Source organism: Aquila chrysaetos, chromosome W, assembly GCF_900496995.4.
Source record: "Aquila chrysaetos chrysaetos chromosome W, bAquChr1.4, whole genome shotgun sequence".
NCBI classification, from domain to species: Eukaryota; Metazoa; Chordata; class Aves; order Accipitriformes; family Accipitridae; genus Aquila; species Aquila chrysaetos.
Window position 1 is genome coordinate 7,304,440 of NC_054457.1, and position 22,495 is coordinate 7,326,934.

General features: G+C 40.0%; 1 protein-coding gene across 8 annotated transcripts; it reads left to right on the plus strand.

Annotated features, from left to right (window-relative positions):
• The first annotated feature begins 266 nt into the window (after positions 1 to 266).
• LOC121232758 (zinc finger protein 131-like) lies at positions 267 to 22,127 on the plus strand. Of its 8 annotated transcripts, none has more exons than XM_041121158.1 (7): positions 267 to 423; positions 3,998 to 4,136; positions 5,643 to 5,744; positions 7,553 to 7,697; positions 10,662 to 11,347; positions 15,749 to 15,879; positions 18,383 to 22,125. In XM_041121158.1, the coding sequence occupies exons 2-7, from the start codon at positions 4,013 to 4,015 to the stop codon at positions 19,034 to 19,036; spliced, it is 1,842 nt and encodes a 613-aa protein (XP_040977092.1). In that variant the 5' UTR covers positions 267 to 423; positions 3,998 to 4,012; the 3' UTR covers positions 19,037 to 22,125. The 8 variants fall into 8 exon arrangements, with proteins under 8 accessions (XP_040977092.1, XP_040977093.1, XP_040977094.1 ...); XM_041121159.1 differs by lacking the exon at positions 267 to 423 and adding an exon at positions 844 to 861; XM_041121160.1 differs by lacking the exon at positions 267 to 423 and adding an exon at positions 5,115 to 5,426 and having other exon boundaries at positions 4,058 to 4,136; positions 18,383 to 22,127.
• The last annotated feature ends 368 nt before the right edge of the window (positions 22,128 to 22,495 follow it).

A 22,495-nucleotide genomic window follows, 5' to 3' on the forward strand; every position in this document is an offset into this window, starting at 1 on the left:
CGGAGCCGCCGGTTCCCGCGGCTGCCCCGCCCCACACGGGCACTACCTGCTCCTCTGCGGGGAACGCAGGCAGCACAGGGGTGTACCAACCCTGGGAGAGAGGGAGCCAGCCAACCCGCCCCACTCCCAGGCCCACCCCGGCTGCGGCTCCTCACCGTGGCACCGCCCGCAGCTGTACGGTGCTCTCACGCACATGCACACCCCCAGACTACAACTCCCAGAATGCACCGAGCAGTCGAACCGCGCCCCCCGCCGCCTGCGTACCCTGTCGTGTGAAAGGTGACTCTGCTGTCACTTCCGCCGCGTGGTGCAGGCCGGGAATGCGAGTCGCGATTGGCCGGCGCCTGCCCCGCTTTTCAACGTGCTGGGGAGCAGGAAGCGGTAACGGCGGAGCAAGCGCGGCAGGGCGAGGGGCTCCTTGCGGTGAGTACTTAGCGGGACCGCCTCCCCACCCTGCGGAGCGCTGTGCCGCCGTGGCGCGACTCGGCCGGGAATTGAAAAGGGATTGATTTAATGCGCGCTTTGATGACGTAATAACGACTAATGAGGCGGCGGTGCTGCTAAACGTATAGCTCGGGCCGGCACCGGTCGGGTTCCCTCCTTGGGGGCGCCCCCATAGGATACTCGCGCCTGCCAGCGGTCTCCCACGCCGCTCTCAAAGCGCCTGTGCCCGATGGGCACTCGGTGCTGGCTAGGCCTTCCGCCTTCTCCCGCTCCTGGGGCTCGGCGAGCACTCATTGGTTCCTCCGCCTGAGGCGGGTTCTGCCATCGCCTTACGATTGGTGGTGGTCGCGCTGACTGCCATCAGCGTCCGTCAATGGGGCTGCGGCTGGGGTGCGGAAGGCTGCGGCTGACCACAGGGTGTGCGGCCGTGAGGGGCTCAGGCGGGGCCGGGCCTCCGAGAGTTCCGCGGAGTCTCGGGCCGGCGGGGACTGCAAGGGGGACTGGTGGTGGGTCGCGGCGCTGCCTTGCAGCCGCTGTGGGCAGCGCGGCACCCGGTGTGTGCCCTGCTCGGCTCGGTAGGGGGCGGGTGCCTGGGTCGCCTCTGCCTCAGCGGGAGCGAGGCCTTGTCTGTGGCTGAGAGGGAACCGAGGGGCTGGCTCGCACCCTTGCTCTGTAGTTGTTATTTTTGAAGAAAAATATATAACAAAGTGCACAAGAAGTTCTCATGTCTGTGTTATCTTGAAGCAACCACTGCTGTTACCCACCAAGCACCCCTCATTCTCCTTTCCTGAGATGGCTACAACGAGATGGCAGTGGTTTGGCCAGTGCTCAGTCTGCTGATTAGTGTTGTCTGAATTGCCATAACTCTGTTCTGCCTGCCTGCATTTGTGTATGATCCATATAGGCAAAGAAAACAAATGTCTAGTGCTGAAAATAAGAGGAGTTCCTCTTGAAGTCCAGGAGTATGGAAATAATAAGATGGCTTCATTGAGGTAGATTTATAAGAACAGATCTGCAAATTGCATGCATATCATGTGAGATGCATCCAGTGTCAGAAGTTGATAAGGTTAAGTCAGTAGTCAACTGGGTCTTCCAAGAAAATCCAGGTAAATAACTGAATTAGTCTAGTTTCCATCACTCATCTATGAGCCTGCATGTAAGCGTCAACTTGGATCACTTCTGTCTGCCTGCCTTGGCTTCTTGGTTTTTCTCTGAGGACTGTGCCTTTCACTTCTTGCTCCAAAGTAGTCATGCTCTCATTGAACATATGCTGTTCTGTTGGGCTTTCTTCTGCAATATTAGTTTAAAATGAGAATACTCAATGAATGCTGCAACTGTGTTTAGATATGTGATAAATTCACATTTTTTTTACTAGTTTTATGTTAATTCAGGGCAATAAATTACCTATCATAAGTTGTTGTTTTCTTATTCATGATTTTCAGTGTTCTGAGGGAGACTGAAACTCTTAAATTTCTTAGATTTTGGGAAGGGGGCTTGCTTTGTTATTTTGAGGGGGTTTTTTGTAAGATCTTCCTACAAACATGCAATTTGGAAGTAAATTTTGGATAGGTGGAAATCATGAGATTTGGGGGTCAAATTTTTGTTTGGTTTAACTTTTAGGGAATTACACTTTTAACTGCAAGTCATCTATCCTTGTACGATGTATCAAAAATGGGCAAGAAAAATTAAACAGTGAAGTAAATGGCTGACAACTTCCCACATGAGACTTTATGTGGAATACCAGGTGATGGAAGAAAGGCAGGAGCTGCTGGTCATCTGTCTTAGACCCATCATTACAGATGAGGTGAAGTGAAGGCAGCAGCAGCATCATTCTTCCTTCAACCTCACCTTCCCCCTTGCCCTCACAAGATCCTGATAGGTTTTTCAGCATCTGCTTGGCAAAGCAGTGATAGCAGATAGAACTAGACTTCCATAAGCAGTTGCTTCTGCTCTTCTTTTTTCATGCTCTTGGCAAAATGACTTCTCCATGGGACAGTTTTTCTGAGATGCAAGAAAGAGTGTGTTTTGTGGTAAAAACAGGAATTCCACGATTTCCTTTACTTGATGTCTGTTAGTCATAAGAAAATAACTTTGCTTTTATCATATCCAGGTAATTCTTGTCCTCTCCACTTCTATTGAACTCCATATACCAGTATGTGTATTTGTTGGAAGCGAGGTAGAATTTACACAGCTGCACAGGGGAGTTAGCAAGCATGGTGGCATCAGCTCAGATGTGGTTAGTACACATAAGTAACAGGTTTGTGCTCGGGACTTTCCAATTCCAATTGCACACAAAAAATCTGCACCAGAAGTTAGGAAGCACCTGCTATCTAGTTTCTTCTAGCACTCTGAAGATAACTGCTTCTTTGCCATGCCAGAATTTTCCATCTTCATATTCAATGTTTGGTTTGATACTAGCTGCTCTCCTGACTTTCTTCCTTTTGTCCATACTAAGTATAACAGTATAGTGAAGGGTATGTCTTAAATTCCTTTAAGACTCATTCAAGCCTAATCACTGTCTTATCTCAGAAACCATATGTTCTTCAAAGTGAGTTAGACTGTGAAAAGAAACAAAGTTTCTGCATTAATGTGACTTTGAAATGTCTTTGCTTTTTCTGTGACATTCTCAGTGTGAGAGCCATGTGAATGTGGGAGTTGAAGATGAGTGCTGCTGCACAGATCTGAAGTCATTTTGCCTGGAGTTAACTTGTGAAATGCTTTCATTGAAGCACTTGGACTCTCTCCAGAGTTTCTTTTGCATAAGCAGCACACTAACATCTGTGTCTCGTCCACAGGCACAGAATTGTTCTAAACCTCTTTAGGTTTGAGAACCTCTGCAACTCCCACCCCCAGCTATGTTTGTTGTATAAGTAAGGGAGGAAGAGCCATCAGATTACAAGCCTACATGTCTCTTTCAAAAGGTTGGCAAAGAATATTTCACCTTGCAGGGGGAGAACTGTAAGAAGGCTGGATGAATAAGCAGCTCTTTGCTCTTGGGTGTGACAACACATTAGATCCCTGGCAACTCCTATGTACTCAGAAGATGGAAAGTGCTGCTTCATTACATCCTTATTTTAAGGAAGTAAACATCTTGTGTTCACTAGATACAAAATGTGACTTAAGCATGAAAATTTTCAGAACCATTCTTCCACCAAGTGGATTGGTAGAATTGCAAGAAGTAACTTTTTAAAGATTCTGACATTATGCTGCTGAGATGTTGTAGAATAGTTAGCTGTGGAGATGTTACATCCCTGCAGTATTTGCTTTGAGGGAGGTGAGTCCCTGTTGAAACTGTAGAATAAAGAAATGCACTTACTCACTTTGACTGTTTTTTCATGTGTATAAATAAGGCCATACTCCACTTCATTAACCCTAATGTTTCCTACCTGTCAGCTAAAATCAGGTAAACCTGTTACCAAGACAGTTTGGTGTTTCTATTGGTTTTGTAGTCCCTGAAAAGTGCTAGTTAGTTCATGTTTGTATACTAACCTGACTGTGTGTGGTATTTACTGAGCGGCACAGTATTCTTACTGTCCTACCACATCTTTTGCAGACTAGTCCTTTTGCCATGGAAGCCGAAGAAATGATGGAATGTATCCAGGAATTCCCTGAACACTATAAAGTTATTTTGGATAGATTGAATGAACAACGTGAGCAGGACCAGTTTACGGATATCACTCTGATTGTTGATGGTATGTACAGGCCTGAGAACCAGTTGGTATACAGAGAATTCTGAAAGCTGTGCTGGGAAGCTGTTGGGTTTGTCATAGGTCAGCTGTCAAACCGGGTTGCTAGCAAATTCTTGGTTCTGTATTGGTGTGCGAGTTGCTTGCAGAGTTTAATTTAAAATCTTGGGCTGAACAGAGTCTCCAGTAGTGATTAATAATTTTGCTTCTGCTTTTCCAAACAAGGGGCTAAATATTTTCAGATAGAAGCCCACTTTGAAACTGCTGTACTATATTTAATGTGTTGTCTAAGGATTTCCAAAGCATTGTAAAAATATCTTTCCCTAACTTGAGCTGTTTGCATGCAGAGAACTTATACAAATATTGGTTGATTGTTTAAAAAAAACAACAAAACAAAACAAAACAAAAAAAAAACCCCAAAAAAACCCCCAAAAAACCCAGCTTGAAATAAGATTGCCTTCTTGCTTCTCTGGTATCTGCCTGCTATTTTAATATATAGTTAAAATAGGGTAGAACAACTCACTTTTTCTATGTGTTCTAAAGACATAAGTATTAGTTTAAAAGGAAGATGGAGATATAAATGCTTATTATCTCATTAGAAAAGGTGGTGTCTGATAGATCACCTAAGATTGCTTCTTATCCCAAATGTATCTTAGAGTGGATGAGTGCTTCAGGGAAGATAGGCAGTGTCCACTAGGACAGACCTAGCTAAAGGAGTACCACCTGATCCTTAAAAGGATAGCAAGAACTCACTTGAAGGAAAAGGGTCCTGCAGAGCATGGATTAGAAAAAAGTAAGCAAATGAAGAAAAAATTACTCTTCTGGAATCACCATAGTTTCACTGACAATGCTTGCACAAAACTTATCCTGAATGTTTGTTTCTGCTCTAGTATTACCAAATCCACATGTTGAGCTCAAAACTGTTTTCTTGTGCAGCTGTGTAGTTCTAATCCATGTTGCTTCTCTTACCTGTGTCCCACGGAGCCTTATGAATGTTCATGCCTGCACCAGGGAGAAGGCAACACAGTGATGGGGAATACACAGTCTGGAAAACAGGAAGAACAGAGCAGAACTACTTCTGTTCTGCAGGGGTCTTTATGCTGGCAGAAGTGATGATAAAATACATCTGTATGTAAGAGCAGCAAAAACCAAGGAGAGCCTGGATAAAACCTGAGAGCTGAGCCCAAGACATACAGGAAAAAGTTTGCACAGGAATTTCCCGTAACTTAAATATCTGAAGAGAGAAACACTCTGGAGTGAGTCCTCCAGCTGATTGAGTTGCAGAGCTTCAACAAAGTCAGTGATGTTAGCAAGAGTCTGCATGAGATGGGACAGGCTAGCTTCAGTGGTATCCCATGTTACAAGGAGATATACTAAGTGACTATATGCTGCTGGAATAGATTTGTAGACTGGGTGCTTCTGCAGCCGTTCCCTTCTCTGCATCTGCACTTATTCTGCACTATGAGTAAGGAAGGTGTTATCCTAAACCAAAATTTTTGTCTCTCTTTGTAGGTCACCATTTCAAAGCTCATAAGGCTGTTCTTGCTGCCTGCAGCCAGTTCTTCTACAAATTCTTCCAAGATTTCACTCAGGAGCCCTTGGTGGAGATTGAAGGTAGTCTGATTCATGCAAATAAAAACCTTCAGAGTTGTGTGCCCAAGCTCAAAATGAATGTAGTATCCTTGGTATGGGCTTAAATGCATGCTTGGTCATATCAATTAGCTTTCTAGATCTTGGCTCTTGAGTTGTTCTGAGGTAGTGTCGTGGTTTAACCCTGGCCGGCAACTAAGCACCACACAGCCAGGCTCTCGCATTCCCCCCTGGTGGGATGGGGGGGGAGAATCGGAAGGGTAAAAGTGAGAAAGAAATTTGTGGGTTGAGATAAGAACAGTTTAATAATTAAAAAGAAATAATAGTTTTTTAAAAATGGTAAGGAAAAGAGAAAAAATAACAGAGAGGAAAATAAACCCCAAGAAAGACAAGTGATGCAAATGAAAACAATTGCTTGCCACCAACTGACCAATGCCCAGCCAGTCCCTGAGCAGTGGTCCCTCTGCCTGCCTCCCCCCCAGTTTTATTGCTGAGCGTGACATCATATGGTATAGAATATCCCTTTTGTCAGTTTGGGTCAGCTGTCCTGGCTGTGTCCCCTCCCAACTTGTACACCTACAACCTACTCGTTGGTGGGGCAATGTGAGGAGTAGAAAAGGCCTTGACTCTGTAAGTGCTGCTCAGCAGTAACTAAAACATCAGTGCGTTATCAACACTATTTTCAGCACAAATCCAGAACATAGCTCCATACAGGCTACTATGAAGAAATTTAACTCTATTCCAGCCAGAACCAGTACAGGTAGCTATTGCCACTGGAAAAAACTTCCCCTGAAGAAAAATTAAAAAGGAAAAAGATGCCTTGGCTGGGGTGCAAGAACAGGATAGATGTGGAGCAATACTTGCCTGTTAGGCAAGGTGCAATTTTCTGGAGCAGTACTTCAGCTTCCGGTAACTTGCTGCTCAGAGGTCTCTTGAGAGACAGATCATATTTTAATATTTAAATTTATACTTTTTATTATTCTATACAAACAGCTTTTTGTCCATCTTATCCTTCCTTTTATCTTTGTTGTGGCATGATGATGTCATGGTTTAACCCCAGCTAGCTACTAAGCACCATGCAGCCGCTCGCTTCCTCACTCCCTCCTCCCCCCCCCCCCCGATGGAATGCGGAGGAGAATCAAAAACAAGTAAAACTTGTGGGTTGAGATAAGAACAGTTTAATAATTGAAATAAAAAATAAAATATAATAATAATTAATAATAATAATTGTAATGAAAAGGAAGATAACAAAAAGAGAGTGAAATAAAACCCAAGACAGACAAGTGATGCACAATGCAGTTGCTCACTGACCAATGCTCAGCCAGTCCCTGAGCAATGTTCCGCCCCTCCTGGCCAACTGCCCCCAGTTTATATACTGGGCATGACATCACATGGTATGGAATACCCCTTTGGCCAGTTTGGGTCAGGTGCCCTGGCTGTGTCCCCTCCCAACTTCTTGTGCCCCTCCAGCCTTCTTGCTGGCTGGGCATGAGAAGCTGAAAAATCCTGGACTTAGTATAAACATTACTTAACACACTGATGTTTTCAGTTGTTGCTATCAACATTCTTCTCATACTAAATCCAAAACATAACACTATACCAGCTACTAGAAAGAAAATTAACTCTATCCCAGCTGAAACCAGGACACATTACTCTGTAGTTGTTCCAGATTGACATGTTTCTATAGTAGACTTTTTATTCCAACGTGAGCCTTTCAAGGGTGGCATCTTCATGAAACTGGCTGTCAAAGTACTGCGAGCAAAATGGTGAGCAGGCAAGTGTGCAAGACTGAGGAACTGCTAAAAGAGGCTGTTTTTCTTGCTTGTAAACAGGTGTAAGTAACACAGCATTTCGTCACCTAATTGAGTTCACCTATACAGCAAAACTAATGGTCCAAGGTGAGGAAGAAGCAAATGATGTTTGGAAAGCAGCTGAGTATCTACAGATGTTAGAAGTGATCAAAGCACTTGAAATCAGGTAAACACATAAGCCTCTTTTTCTTCCCAATACCGAAATGTAGAGTCTTAAGAATCCTTTTACAAAAGCTGGCTGCCAGTGTTTTGCGGTGCTGTTCTTTATCCTTGAACCTCCTAAACTTGTGTGGGACCGTATAATCTTCTAATATAAGATATGGGTCAGAATTATGTAGGTTAAAAAATGAACATCCCATTCTTTGGGCTATAACTCGATGACAAGTGACATGGCTGGTAAATGTTGCAGACGTTGTAGGGTTGTGACTTTGCTGGTATTAGTTACCAGTCTCTGTGCTATCTGACTGCCCACACCTGACTGACAGCTGGGTGTACAGTGAAGATGTGCCTCAGGTAACTAGACCACATTAACAAGTTTGTGCTGGTGTGTTGATTTCGTGCAGCTCTTTCTGCTTTCAAGAGAATAGGCAGTGATTTTAAAACTTCTTGGTGCAAAATTAATCTCTCAAACTTCTTGAACAAATGTAATTGTTATAATCAGTTTTATATGGGATCAGTACTTAATCAAATGTTGCTGTGGCACCTTTTATCCAGTACGAGGAACTGTACTCCATTACCAAACTTCAACCTGAGAAGCAGGTGCCATTCCCACATGTTTTTCTTCCCCTTCCTTCCCTTTCACAAAGTGCTGCCGTGTTCTCATTCCTTCTGTATGTTACGCTGTTCTTCTGTCATGAAGCAGAGGGAGGGGCAATAAATTCTTCCCAGCATTACAGTTATCCTTGCTTTCTCTTCCAGACCTGCTAAAAGGTCTTTGTGTTCAGGCTAAGGAAAGACTGTTGCTTCCTCTTTATCTCCCCGTAGACACACTAGCTAAGGAGAGTGGCATTGACCCCAAGTTCCTCTAGTAGCCAAACAAAACCTCCACGACACGGTACACTGGAAACTTGGTTTTCAACATCAGTGTTGATTTTTTTTTTTTTTTTTAATCAACTTATTCTGTGCTTATTCTTTGGATTGGTAGCAGAGCTGAATAAGTATGTATTTTTTTTTTTTTTAAATAGGAAAGATGGGATTGTGCATTTCTAGTCCTACCAACACCCTTTTTTTGACGTTATTAAGATTAAGCATGGTATCACCAAAAGAACTTTTTTTTTATTAAGGAAAAAAGCAGACCTTTGCTGTTTGCTTGAGAAATTTAAAAGACACTTGAAACTGAAAAAGTATGTTCTAATCGGTATCGCTTTGAGTTTGCGTATGCTGGTAGAGCTGTTGAACCAGGATTCAGATCAGTCTGTCAAGCTAAACTGTCCTGCCTGCAATTATTTCCCACTATTCTATAATGTTATGCAGTTTGTTGGTTATGCATCACTATTAAATGCTGTAATTCTTACATTACAAGGAAACAAATGTTTTGCTTAACAAACACACGTGCAAGCCAGTCTATTCTTAGAGTCATTTCCATTGTTCATAAATTTTGAAATTTTTTTTTTATTTTTGGTGGGGGTTTTTTGGTTAGAAAAACAAACTTGAGTACCACTGTCAGTCTCAGTTTTCTCCTCCACAGTAGGAGGGGGAAGAATTGCAATACAGTGCCTCTGTCTGAGCTTTGACTGAAAGGGGTAAGCTCCAGAAAGTTCAGCTAAAGTAGAGAGAGATTATTATAGGACTAACCATTTGTGTAATGCATCACAGTTGCACATCACATAATCTAGACTACAAAGAAAACAACCAACTGTTACTCCTTGAAGTACAGTGTGTTGTATGTGTGTATCCCCATTCAAAGCTTCACACCTGAGCCACACAATGTGCTCAAGGATGGTAGTCTTCTCTTTGAGCAGATTATTATTTTGGTACGTGATCCTGGAGCTCCTTGCAGTAATGTGCAAAGTAACTGTCACCACCTAGACATCAGAAATCCAGACTAGATGAAATTATAAGTTTAGCTGCTCTGTCTTCCTGTATCTGAATATAGTAAGGTGCTATTTAATAAGCTGTATCCTGCATTAGGTCATTACATCACACATCTCTGCCATATGACATACAGATACTGGAGAAAAACCTTATCTCTCCTATTACTAGAAAACCTGAAAGTGATAGGGAGTAGGTTACATAAAAGGATTCATCAGGCTATAAAGGAAGGTAAAAGCACAAATTACTCTTGTCAGTCTGATTTGAGAGGAAGATAGCCACTCATTTTCAAAACTGATAATCAGTAGTAAAACCTCCAGCATGTAAGTGCTGTGGATAATTGTGAGGGTGTGACTTGAAAGCATTGGCCCACTCAGCTCTGTCTGTGTTTGAGATGGGATGCTATCCCTGACATCTTGGAGGAAGGGGGTTGTGTGTTTATGGTGCAAGGAGAAGAGGAACAGGGCTGGGGGTTGTGTTTAAGCCCAGAAAATTAAACTAGAATATTCTTTCCATATCCCAGTGGCTTTTTTTTTTTTTTTCTCTCAGCTGTTAGCTGTGTGCTTTCCTGAAGTACAAGATGTTATAATAATCATTGTGTGAAGTCACAGCTGTAGTGTTTTCTAACAGGCTGTAAGCACTGCAGGCAATTGCATGCACTCCAGAGCTTAAGAGGTGAATAGCGTAGGAAGGACTTGAATCTTATTTCTGAGTAGGCAGGCCAAAGAAGTCCTTCCTTCATGGAAGTTTTCTTTCCAAGTACAGAATTTCACAAGTTTCTTAGATAAACTTATGTCATTAGGTTAACTGGCCTTTCTTCTTGATAGATGGTGTGTATCATTCAAGCAAAGCTATTTAAAACACTTTAGTAACCTTGTGTCAAAGGCTCTACAGCTTTAACTGTACTATTCTACAGCTCTAAGGAGTATAGATTAAGGACAAATTAGCTTCTGAAATGCATGCAGGTTATGTGGTCATTCATCATTCAGCTTCTTTGAGAAACAGCTAGTGAGTGTTTAATGCAGAAGCTCAGTATCAGGCAGGAATTGTTATGTAAGTGCTTATGGGTCTTAACTATGTTTATGCAAATGCTTTGCAGGAACAAAGAAAATTCATCACCCTTAGAATCAAATCAAACGCAAGGTAAAAATAAACTGAAAAAGAGAAAGATAGCTGAAACCTCTAATGTTATCACAGAAACACTGCCATCTGCAGAATCGGAGCCTGTTGAAATTGAGGTTGAGATTGCTGAGGGGACAATTGAAGTGGAAGATGACAGCATCGAAACACTTGAAGTAGCTTCTGCAGAGCAATCTATAAAGTACATACAGACAACGGATACATCAGATGAATCTGCTTTGGCTCTTTTGGCAGATATCACCAGTAAGTATCGTCAGGGAGAGACAAAATGCCAGATCCAAGAAGAAGGTGATAGTGCAACTGATCCCTCGTGCAAACAGGTAGAAGGTATTGAAATTGTGGAACTTCAGCTGTCACACATGAAGAATTTATTCCACTGCGAGAAATGTAACCGTTCATTTAAATTGTTTTACCATTTTAAGGAACACATGAAAACACACTCTACTGAGAGTTACAAGTGTGACACATGCAATAAAAGGTACCTACGAGAGAGTGCTTTGAAACAGCACTTCACCTGTTACCACCTTGATGAAGGTGGTGCCAGTAAGAAGCAAAGACCTGGCAAAAAAATACATATATGCCAGTACTGTGATAAGCAGTTTGACCACTTTGGACATTTTAAAGAGCACCTCCGGAAGCACACAGGTAAGAGCACTGCTATGGTCTTGTACTTGTGGCTTTGGCTCTAGCATTTTAAGTTTTTGCATGTTTTGGGGAAATAGAGAATATGCTGAAGAGAACACGTGAGTCCTGAGTACTAGAAATACTTGGCTTCTAGTTACAACTAAAATGCTGTTTTATTTTATTTTCTTGTTTTGTTTTGTTTTCCGTTAATATAAACTCTGAGGGATTGAGGTAGTTAAAAATAGGCACCTAAAACCAGAAAGCGCTAATGAAGCTTCTCTCTCAAGTCTATTAAATCTTAAAGATTTTTTTTTCAAAATAATTTCTTAAAGCATGTTTTCTTCTTCAAAAGTACCAAACTGAGGAGCTACTCTTATTTTCACAATTCTACTAGTAAATGTTTCTGTTGAAATATGATCTGAACTGTGAGCTTCTCAGTGGAATACATAGTTTAAAGGGTTTCTTTAATTAACAGAACTTCTGAGCAAATGCCTATTAATGCATTAGACATAAAATACCCCCCTAACAACTCTCTCTTGTACCATCTTGTTTGAAGGTTTCATCCTTGTTCTTGACATCTCATCTATGATTTCATTTTCTTTGTTAATTAACACAGCAAAACATTTCTAGTGACTATAGTAGACTTTTGTTACTGTAAAATTTGCCTCTTTGAAATCTGGATAGCATCTTTTGAGTACAAAATGACTTGTGCTCCTTCTATATAATATGGGAGGTTAAGATGCTATTTTTTCATCCCACTGAAAAGTTTGTACTATCTGAATAGGTACTGAGCATTATATAGATAGCTCTCTGAATGTAAAATATATGTTGTCCTGATCTTTCAGATGTTTTTGTTTAATATATCAGTCATGAGTTCATCAGTAAGAATTTAATGGAGGGTAGCAATCCTGTTTCTTTTGTGGCTTGTTGTTGTTGCTAAAGCCTTTTAATTGGAACTTCTTTGCATCTGTGTATGGGAGTGCTGAGTATTGATATGACACTATCCAGTCTACTCCCAATAGCCCCTTAAAAGTTGCATTTACAAAAAGTCTTTGGCAAATCCTTATCCCCCATGAAGTAGGGAATGTTTCTCCATTATGACCAAGCCAAATACAAATTACTTAACAAAAGTCTTTTCAGAGAAAAGTTTGTGGCAGATTAACAAAGTAACCCAAATATCACAGTATGTTGGTTGCTGTTGTGACAAAGGATTTTGGGGATGAAGCAACTTAGCATATCACAGAAGATGCAGAGTACTTTCTAAATATTTATTGATACAAGTATAACACATGGAATCTAATTACTTCTAGTTCAGCATTTTGAAAGCCTTAAGCTTAAAATTAAACCAGATACTACTATTTAACTGTGGTCTCCTAAGGTCAGTGGAAAAACTCCCTTTGAGCTACAGGCTTTCTAAGTTCTTAATTCTGTATAGCACTGGTTGAATACAAAAATGGAATTAAAAGGCCAGGGAGAAAATGTCCTACAAAGTATTTGATCCTGTTGCTGCTTAATCACAACACCAGCAATAACATGAAAGTAGCAATTGGAGCAGAAATAGACACCTTATCAGGGTTGGTAATTCTTTTTGATGTAGGAATTTGACATTGCCAATGGCTATTATCTTTGTCTCAATAAAAGAAAGGAAGGAGAACTATGGAGTTTCTTTCTCACGCATGCATACAGTACCTTAAGCAGCTTCTGAATCTCTGGGAAAAAAAACCTCAAAATTGTCTTGTATGTCATGTAACTGAATGTACTAACAAAGTCATCTCCAGAACTTATAAAGAGGGAAGTTTTTTGGCCTGATCTAATGATTTTCTTTTTTTCCATTTATGAGAATGAATGAGATTTCACTTGCCAATCATAAGTAACTCATAGGACAGAAATTCTGCAAGGCTGCACTTAAATAATGTATATCTGTTGAGTTCAATAGCTCTAATTTGTCTTACACAAGAAGAGCAATTTCCTCATACAGAACTCAATCTTAGAATGAAGCTATTGCTCTCAATATGCTTGTCTAATCCTGGTATTTTGCAAAGCTTATATCCCCTAGCAGAAAGAGACACTGAATAGCTTTGATTCCCTCTGATTTTACTGGGAATTTTGACTGCTGAATATTTCTCAAAGTTAGGCCTTCTTGATTTTTTTTTTTTTTCTTTTTTTTCCTTTTATGGAGAGTGTGTATACTCACATGAGTGAAGGTGGAAGTGAAGGAGTTGTGATATGCTCCAAGCAGCCAAATTAATCAGCCCTTGTCTGAAAACCCTGTAACTGAAGTAATTTGTATGCAGATTATACAAGCTTCTTAGGAAAAATTAATCAAGGTCCTTGCCATTCTTCATAAATCTAAAATATGTTTTACAGGAAGTGTACTTTGAACTGCAAATAACATCTTCCATAGGAGTGAATAAATGGACTCTATTTACATGCCTTGAATAAATGATCCCAAGAAGTTCATTTGATAAACGCCTGCCTTTGGGGGGGGGGGGGAAGATTAAAAACAAACAAAAAACCCCAACTAGGCTTACTATTTCTTTCTAAACCCAATCTAAATAATGATATGGCAGCTTTATGGTTATGGTTGAATTCCCTGGTATTTCTTACATATTAGGCAAATAAAAGTCACCGTGTTGTTATGAATGTCTTTGGGTTAAAAAATATTTATTTTGGGCAATCTCCTTCCTGTGGCTGTAGGGTTATAAATGACCAGCACAATATTGGACTATCTTGGGTCAGAATTTCTGTCCTGTGAGTTAATTACGATTGGCAAGTGAAATCTCACCCATTCTCATAAATGGAAAAAAAGATAATTGTTAGATCAGGCCAGAACCCTCCCTCTTTATAAAATCTCACTTAGATGAGACTAAAGCCATAGTTAGATGACACCTGGGGGAAGAGAAGCAAGTTGTCACCTTTAGCAGAGGAGTTTATCCCCCAGCTCGCCAGTGCATTTCTCAAGCTAGAGGCAGGCTGACACACTCTCTGTGTTTTCCATCATTGCTGTGACCAGTGCAGTCGAGGTTGCAGCGTTGATTTGCACTGTGCAAGTCACACGATGTCTTTTGGCTTTTGGCTATCTCCACTGTTGTCTTTGAATTGTCACTTTCAGATACTTTTGGCAGAATATGTTGAAGATTATTGAAGAATTTGAGTAAGAATAGAATAAATCTGTCCTTGACTGGGCAGTGCCTTGCTCCAAGTAACTCTTTAAATGTGACCAGATTGCAGGGCAGGTGAAGGTCTGTGGTGTGAGTTTTGTTCTGTAGTATCCTCTTGGCTCACCAATGTATTTGGTTGCTCACACAAAGTCCGTGACTTTTGATCTACAAGACTGATGGCAGTTCAGCCTCCTCTGCATTAACTGTACAACAGTCTCCAAAAACATAGCCTTTTATAACCATTAAGGGGAATATTCCCACCATTTAACATTTTTCTGTGGCCTTTATAAGCAAGAATTATAGGCTACTTGTGGATTCATTTGAAAAGCTAGTTAGGTACTTCTGAATATCTTTATTTCTGAAAATACAGGTTTATTGGCTTTCCGTCTCAGTAGTCAATAACTACTGCATTCCTGAAAATGTAGGCTTTTAAACTTAATCTAGCTAGAATAGATTCTTACATTACTCACTGAAATGTCTCAGCCTCTTTTGGAGTTCATTAAGTAGTTTGTTTCAGTAATGTTGGTATCAGTACCTCCACAAATTAATTATCAGACTTTCAGAAGAGACACACTGTTCCTAATTTTTTGTACTTTAATTTCCTTGAATTTCATTGCATTTGTGCATGATGAAGTTACTAAACAGAGACACCAGTTGTTCTTTGTTACTACTTGATGATGGTAATAGCAATATACTACTTTGGATGAAAGTTTAGGTTTTTGTGTTGTTTGTTTTAATACTGATGCATTGTTACTTCATGGTCATTCTGTGACAACTTCTTTTTCTGGAGCTCAATTTCAGCTCTCAAGCATAAGCTGTTATTGTTCTTGAAAATAAAACTAGTATTTAAATACTTCCTTCTTTAATGTGTCACTTTGTATATACTAATGTTGAGTCTTTAACTGTTAATGTTATCAGGTGAAAAGAGAGAAATAGCTGCTATTTCTTTAAGATATTTTGTCAGAATAGTAATCTAACTTCCATAAAAACCTAAATGTACCTTAAACGGCACTGGGAATTATGTTACATTATTGTTTGTTTTTTTATAAATGAGAGTTATGGCTCCATGTTAGGTTTTTGCCCTTTTATTTACATAAAGTTTACATAGAATGTCTTTCTCTTCTTCTGTAGAATAATCCAGTTGGCCACATCTTTACAGCATATTTATCAACCTACACAAAAGGGAGAGGGGAAGAAGGGAGAGCTGACCGAAAATTGGCTGGTTTTATACACTTACAAATCCCTGTGTCTGTCTTAACAGGTGAAAAACCATTTGAATGTCCAAACTGCCATGAACATTTTGCTAGGAATAGCACACTCAAATGTCACCTGACAGCCTGTCAGTCTGGAGCTGGAGCTAAAAAGGGAAGAAAGAAGCTGTATGAATGTCAGGTGGGTAATGGAAGTAGCAGAGTCTGAGGTTAGATACCTCCTTCCTGTGCTGAGGGAGTGTGGGAGTACTGAGCAGGAAAGGCAACGAGAGTGGGCTTATGTCTCCAAGAACTACTTTTAGTAAAATAAATTATAAAGATTGCATTCAACCACAACATGAGGGTAAATTCTTATATCTCAATAGTTCCATTTAAAATATGGAATTACTGATATGGAGCTTCATAATGCTTTGTTAATCAGAGAGATTCTTGTGGGTAGGTAAGTGTTCATCTGCATCTTACTGACTTTCTGCTTCCTTTTCAAGGTTCTTGATGCACTGACCTAGGCCTTTCCTGCTTGTGAGCATGCTTCACTAAAGTCCAAAATACAAAGTAGTATTTTATTTCCTATTTTATTATTCTTCTGTTTAATACCAATATATTGACTTTGTCTGGAAAGTCATTCCAACTTATGATGACAATCTGTAATGTCTTTTAAGCAAATATAAATGCTGTAGATGGATAGCTAGGGTACTTGGTCAACATACGTAGCTGACATTTGAAAAGCTGTTCAGAAGAATGTTACTTAGCTTTTAAAAGTTGATTCTGAAAAGCTAGAAATTATGAGAGCTGAGGTTGGTTGTAGCATTTTTATTTGCCATTTTGCTGCTCCACTGCTGTGACAGTCTCAAATAAGAACACGCTTCCCCCTTAAGGCTCTCACCTTATTCAGTTCACAGAATGGCTGTGGTTTGAGGTTAAATTGGGTTGTGTAGTAAAGAAAACTGCTAGATATCGGCTTTATTTGTTCCAAAAAACCAGAGTGATCTTATTCACAGAAAGCAGTGAATACTGCAGGAGACAAATGAATTCTGTGTTGCTAATCAAATTATTATCAGAAGTTTCACCAATGCTGTTGCATCGTTTAGTTGTTATGCTAGTCTGAAGTTAATTCTTGGGAACATACCTTTGTCTTAAAGATAAGTTTGTTTTTAACATAAGAACTACTGTATAACACAAAAATGTACCTAGTAGCTTCATTGAAGATACTGTTTTGTCTTTGTGACCCTTTGGTTTAATTGCTTCTACCTCATAGCTTTCTCTGTTACAGATATTGTGAATGTGGGTTAGTGTTGTTTCAGCCAGCAGCAACTACAGCAATTCTTGGATAAATTTTTCTTGAATTTTTTTCTCTTTAAAACTAAATTTGAATAGCGTTCAATAAATAAAATCTTGGCTCACTGAACAAAGAGGAGAAAACAAAATTGCGCTTGCTTGTTGAGCACTTTTGGTGCTCTTCCTTGTATGCCTTGAGTGCTGAATTAGGCTCCATGTGGCAAGAACAGTAATTATGTGCTTGGGCATTACTGATAGTCATTACCTTTATGCATGACTAAGTAATTTTGAGTGTTTATCTATAAGGTTAGTATTTTAAGAAGTGTGTGTGCAACTTCTTTCTAAAGTATGAGCCTGGGGGGGGGGCAGGGGACAGACAAAAAGCATGTCACTAGCATCACAAACATGGTTTTAAGACTTCAACAGCAAAACGGGGATATTCAGCTCCATTACACAGACCTGTTCCTTGAGTTAATCCCTGTCAGATACTCCATCATCCTTCGGTGCTGTTGCTGAAAATTGAGGAGATGGAACATTCTGTTTCAAAAATATTTGCCAACAGTGAAGGGGTGCCAACAGTGAAATGCATGTTCTTTGCTTCTTTCTGCAGCCAAGAACACTTGCATGGACAAAGACCCCTGAGCCTGTTTCTTTACTCCAAGCCTGACTCTACCCCACTCTTCTTTCTCTTCTACCCTGGCACCTCATTCATTTCTGCAGTCTGTGTGTTGTTTTCAGGCTACTTACCTCAGTGCCAGCTGAAGGGAAGGAAGTGTGCTCAAGTGCTTTGTGAAAATAGTATGTCTGCAGTCAAAGCAGTACTTTTAGCTGGAAGAGACTTAAAAGGGATGGAGTTTTAAGAGATTTTTATCTGCTGAAATCACTCAAGTATTTTTTTGAAATGGCAAAATGGGAAAGTTTAATCTAGCCGGGTAAATCTTACAACACCATGAACAAATGAAAGCTGATAAGGAAAAGTTGGCTAGTAGTACTGCATCTAGAACTTCAGTAAAAGGACAGTTTGTATTACACTTTCATCATACAATATTATTACATAAATAGCTTTCCACCCAAAATTCTAGCACCAGGCATTTATTGGGACGTGAATCTGTATGTGAATTTCACATAAGGTTAAAATAAGAAAACTTTCAAATGCTGTACTGACTCAAATTTTGTAGGTATCCTGTGTATGCACAACTCAAAATAGCACACTGTTTCTTAAAAATAAATAAATACCAGGTCTTCTGTTCATCTGAAGCTGACTTCTCAGCTTTTACCTCTAATGTACATGGTTTTTTTTAATCCATGTAGCAAAAAGCTATACTACATGAAGCTATGATCTGAAATAGGCATTATACTTTGTCATACTTCTGTTGGCACTGTTTAATATACTGTATCTTTTGTTTCAGGTTTGTAACAGTGTGTTTAACAGCTGGGATCAATTTAAAGATCACTTGGTAATACACACCGGTGACAAACCCAACCACTGTACCTTATGTGATTTGTGGTTTATGCAAGGCAGTGAGCTGAGAAGGCATCTCAAAGACATGCACAATATTTCAGAACGAATAGTGACAGAAGAGGTTCTTCCAGTGGAAGCTGAACCAGTAACATCAATGACTATAATAGAACAAGTGGAGCAAGTCCATGTCCTACCAGTAATTCAGGTACAAGTGGATCCTGCACAGGTAACTGTGGAACAGATGCACCAGGATCTCATACAGGAAAGTCAAGTGAAAAGCACACAGATGGAGGAACTGCAAGAACAGGTGCAAATTAGTTACTTGGAAGTTGAACACATTCAGACCGAACAAGGTGCTGAAGTTCACGTGGAGCAGTTACATGTTGAGCATGTAAATCAAATACAGATGGAAGAAGTACAGGCAGAACTTATAGGTGGGACAGACCTTGAACAAGTAGAATATGAAAGTGTTGATCAAGGAGAAGCAGAAGAAAAGGAAACTAGTCAAGTAGATGATGTAGATAAGGAAGATCATGAACAAGCAGAAGACTTAAAAACTCAACAATTAGTGGACACACAGAATGAAAAGGTGGATGACTAGGACAAATAACCACACTGTGCAGGTTTAGGAATTAAATACCCAATTATTTTTGTTAGCTTTTACATTGGTTTTTGAACCATCAGTGCTCATCTTTCCAATATGCTGTCCTTAGGAAGCTGGACAAGTGGACCAAAGTTAGCTTTCTTCATGTACAACTAAACTTCTCTCATATGTGAAAAATAACTTTCCCATTCATGTAATACCATGGAACAGAAACTACCACAAAGATGGACAGCTTTGTGAGGATTTTAATAATGAATAGCTTGTATCACTGTTACACCATCCCTGGGTATATGTAAGAGTAACTTTACCTCTTTTCCTCTTGCCATAGAAGCAAACTCTTGTTATAAATTTGCAGGGTGTCTGTGGCAGAAGAATCAGTAAAATCTGGTGGGTTCTAATGTAAGCGGCCAATTGGGTACCTGTGAATTTTCTTGGCAGACTGTTTGCTGTTTCCTAACAGTGGTCCCTAACTTTCAGGCTGGGGAAAAAAACATTGTTGCTGTGCCTTTTCAACACTGACTGGTTAAATTTCCACAAAGCTAGAGTGTTCAAGAACCTAGTTCAGTAAAAGGCAATGTAGGTAATGTTATAGCGCTTTATATTTTTGCTTAAAATTGTCAACTGCTGATTTTTTTTTTTTTTTTTTTTTTTTTTTTTTTCATTAAATTTAGGGAGTGGTGAGGGAGGGAAGATTCCATGTGGAGGCAGCAGGACACTAAAAGGGATGCTTTAAATTAGGAAAAGCTCAGTAGAATCTGTGGTAAACATGAGATGGAAGAAAGCTACCAGCAGACTCTTCTTTTATAAATTGTCATTTTTGAAAATGAATATTTTTAAACATAAATATAGAGAAGACTTGTCTGTATGGTATCAGGTTCCTGTTTTTTTAAAATGAAATTCTGACACTTGACGCAAAGATGTTGTACTAAAAGTAAAAGCCATAGGTATGAGTGCTAAAATGTGGATTGAAAAGTAGGAGTGTAAATATTTTAATCAATATTAGACAATAAAACAATACCAGCCATGAAATATTGCATTATTTGTTTCATCCAATAAATTAGGAACTGAGTGACTGGCAATTACAGTGCCAGATCCCAGTGGCAAGAATCAATCTCATTTTAATAAGATTAATAGCTCACTACTGTAAAGTTGTTTGTTTAGAAAATACTTGTCTAGCTCTATGTTTAAGGATGCTAAGGACTTCTAATTCTCAATTATTGCCTTGAGATTAGAGGTGCCTCCATACTTCTGAAAAACTTTCTTTTCAAAGCTTTAACTAAAGGGAGGAATTTTTGCAAGGACGTTCCATAATGTTCTTGGTAATCCTGTAGATCTTTAGTTAAAATCAGGCTTTTCTATTCAGTCTTCTCCAAATGCAGAATTATTTCCTGAGATTTGTGCTTTTATTTGGTCTCATTCAAAATGATTCTTGTGTTTCATCATAGCATAGCCTTTGAGAAACTGTTGCAAAACAAACATGGATCTCAATTAAAATTTCAAACAGTTTGATTAACATAACTTGCTTTCTCTTTTTATGATGTTTTGTGTTTTCTGAGATGCAAGTAATATGTGATGAGATTCTGTGCAGAGGGAAGAATGTGGCCCAATGTTAATCATGAAAGTAAAAATTGACTATTGTATTTATACCTGGCTTCTGATAAGAAGCCTGTCTTTTGATAACATGCAGGGGACAGGCCTGCTTGCTTAGCTGCATAACTCTAATTTTTTAGGTATTTGTGCATATAGACACAAGGTCTGTATCTGTGGAATTAAAGGAACAATCTGGCTGTGTGTCTAACCACTGAAACTAACTTTTAGGTAATTTAAGGTCCAATGTAAATTGAGAAGGTACATGGTATTGGTAACAGGGCCATGGTTTGGTAAGCACAGTTGGGCTATTTTTTTGTTCTGTTTGATCTCCCCTTTTCAACAACAGCTTGCGAATTTGGTAGGAGAGAAACAATGCTCTGTTGTTGCGCCCAGTGCTGCCTCCATCCAGACTCCTGCTGAGTCTGGGTGGGAGTGTGGTGGGGGCGTGAGCAATCCCCTCCTCACCCTGAGGGACAGGGTGAAAGGCTCTCCTCAAGTAATAACTCCACTGGAAAGCATTTCCCTTTGTAACTCCCTCTTCCCTAGAATTTCCTTCTGAAATGTCTAAAGCCCAAATTGCTTCTACCAGTGGAGTCCCCCATGCCTCCTTACTGCAACAGCTGATACTGGGGGAGGGATGATTGACTTGGAGAGTCAGAAGTTCTGGTTGCTCTCTGTAACAGCCACCATGCTATCCTCTTTCTGCCCCAAATGTCTGTATAGACACACAGACCTCTCCAAACTTTATATACCTAGGCACCATTGGAGGAGTTCTTCCCTCTAAATAAGTATATACTGCTGGTCCCCAGAGCACCCTGTGTTATGTAGGTACTGGTCTGTAGCTTGCAATGGGGTGGGACATGGCTGCACTTGTTGCCTGGGGCCTGTGGTGGGCCATGTCATGTGGGGTGAATGCTTGAATTTATGCCAAATGAAACTAATTGGCTAAAGCAGTGGGGTCTAGGCAGTGAGAAATTGAAAAGTGGGAATGAACAAAAACCTGTGACGTGTGTCTGGATACAAAACAAAAAGTGAGCATTAAATTGAGACCGAAGTTAGGGGTAGACTTGTAGATTTTTAGATAATATTCATGAGAAGCCACAAGCTATTTCTGAAAGGGCAGGGAGGGGAAAGGTTTGAGAGCTGCTGAATTATTCAGACAATATAAGAAAGGATTAGCTGCTTTTTTTGAAAACAGTTGCCAAAGCATGTTTCATCTGCAGGCTTATGAGGATGAAATTAGACGTCAGTCCTGTGTTAAACCGTCACTAGAGGAGGATCATGCAGCCTTTGCTTTGTTTCACGCCTGCAGTGGAACTTTTAATTAGCTAATGGTGCAGAATATGGTACTCTTACACAAATTCTGTAACTCATTATTTTGAATGAGAAAACATTTAAATAGATGTTTAATTTGGTTGTTTATTTTTAAGGACTGAAGTATCTCTTCTATAGGGACTATTGTGAAAATGTAATGTGCGGTTAGATTTTTTTGTTGTTGTTGTTATTTCTAACAACTTTGTTCTTAAACTGTAGTGTTTGCTGCTAGCAAATAATTTTAAAATTAAAGCAACTTGTTTATAATGAAAATACAAATAATTTGTAGCTTGTCAAACACTTGGCAGCTCAGGCAGGTACAACAGAAGCTGGAGCCCTTTCCTGATTCACCAGCTCAGATCTAGTCCAGCTTCAGCCATGGCTGGACCCAACTTTAGGAGTGTGCTCATGTTTGCATTGTTGCCACGGCTTTGTGTGCATTGTGAGAAATGCTCTCACAGCTCCCTGATACTTTGTGCCTGCCGGGTTTTTTTCCCCTAACTGGAACCTTGACATCTACAAAGGTCTCTGCTGGGGCTTGTCTTTCCAATT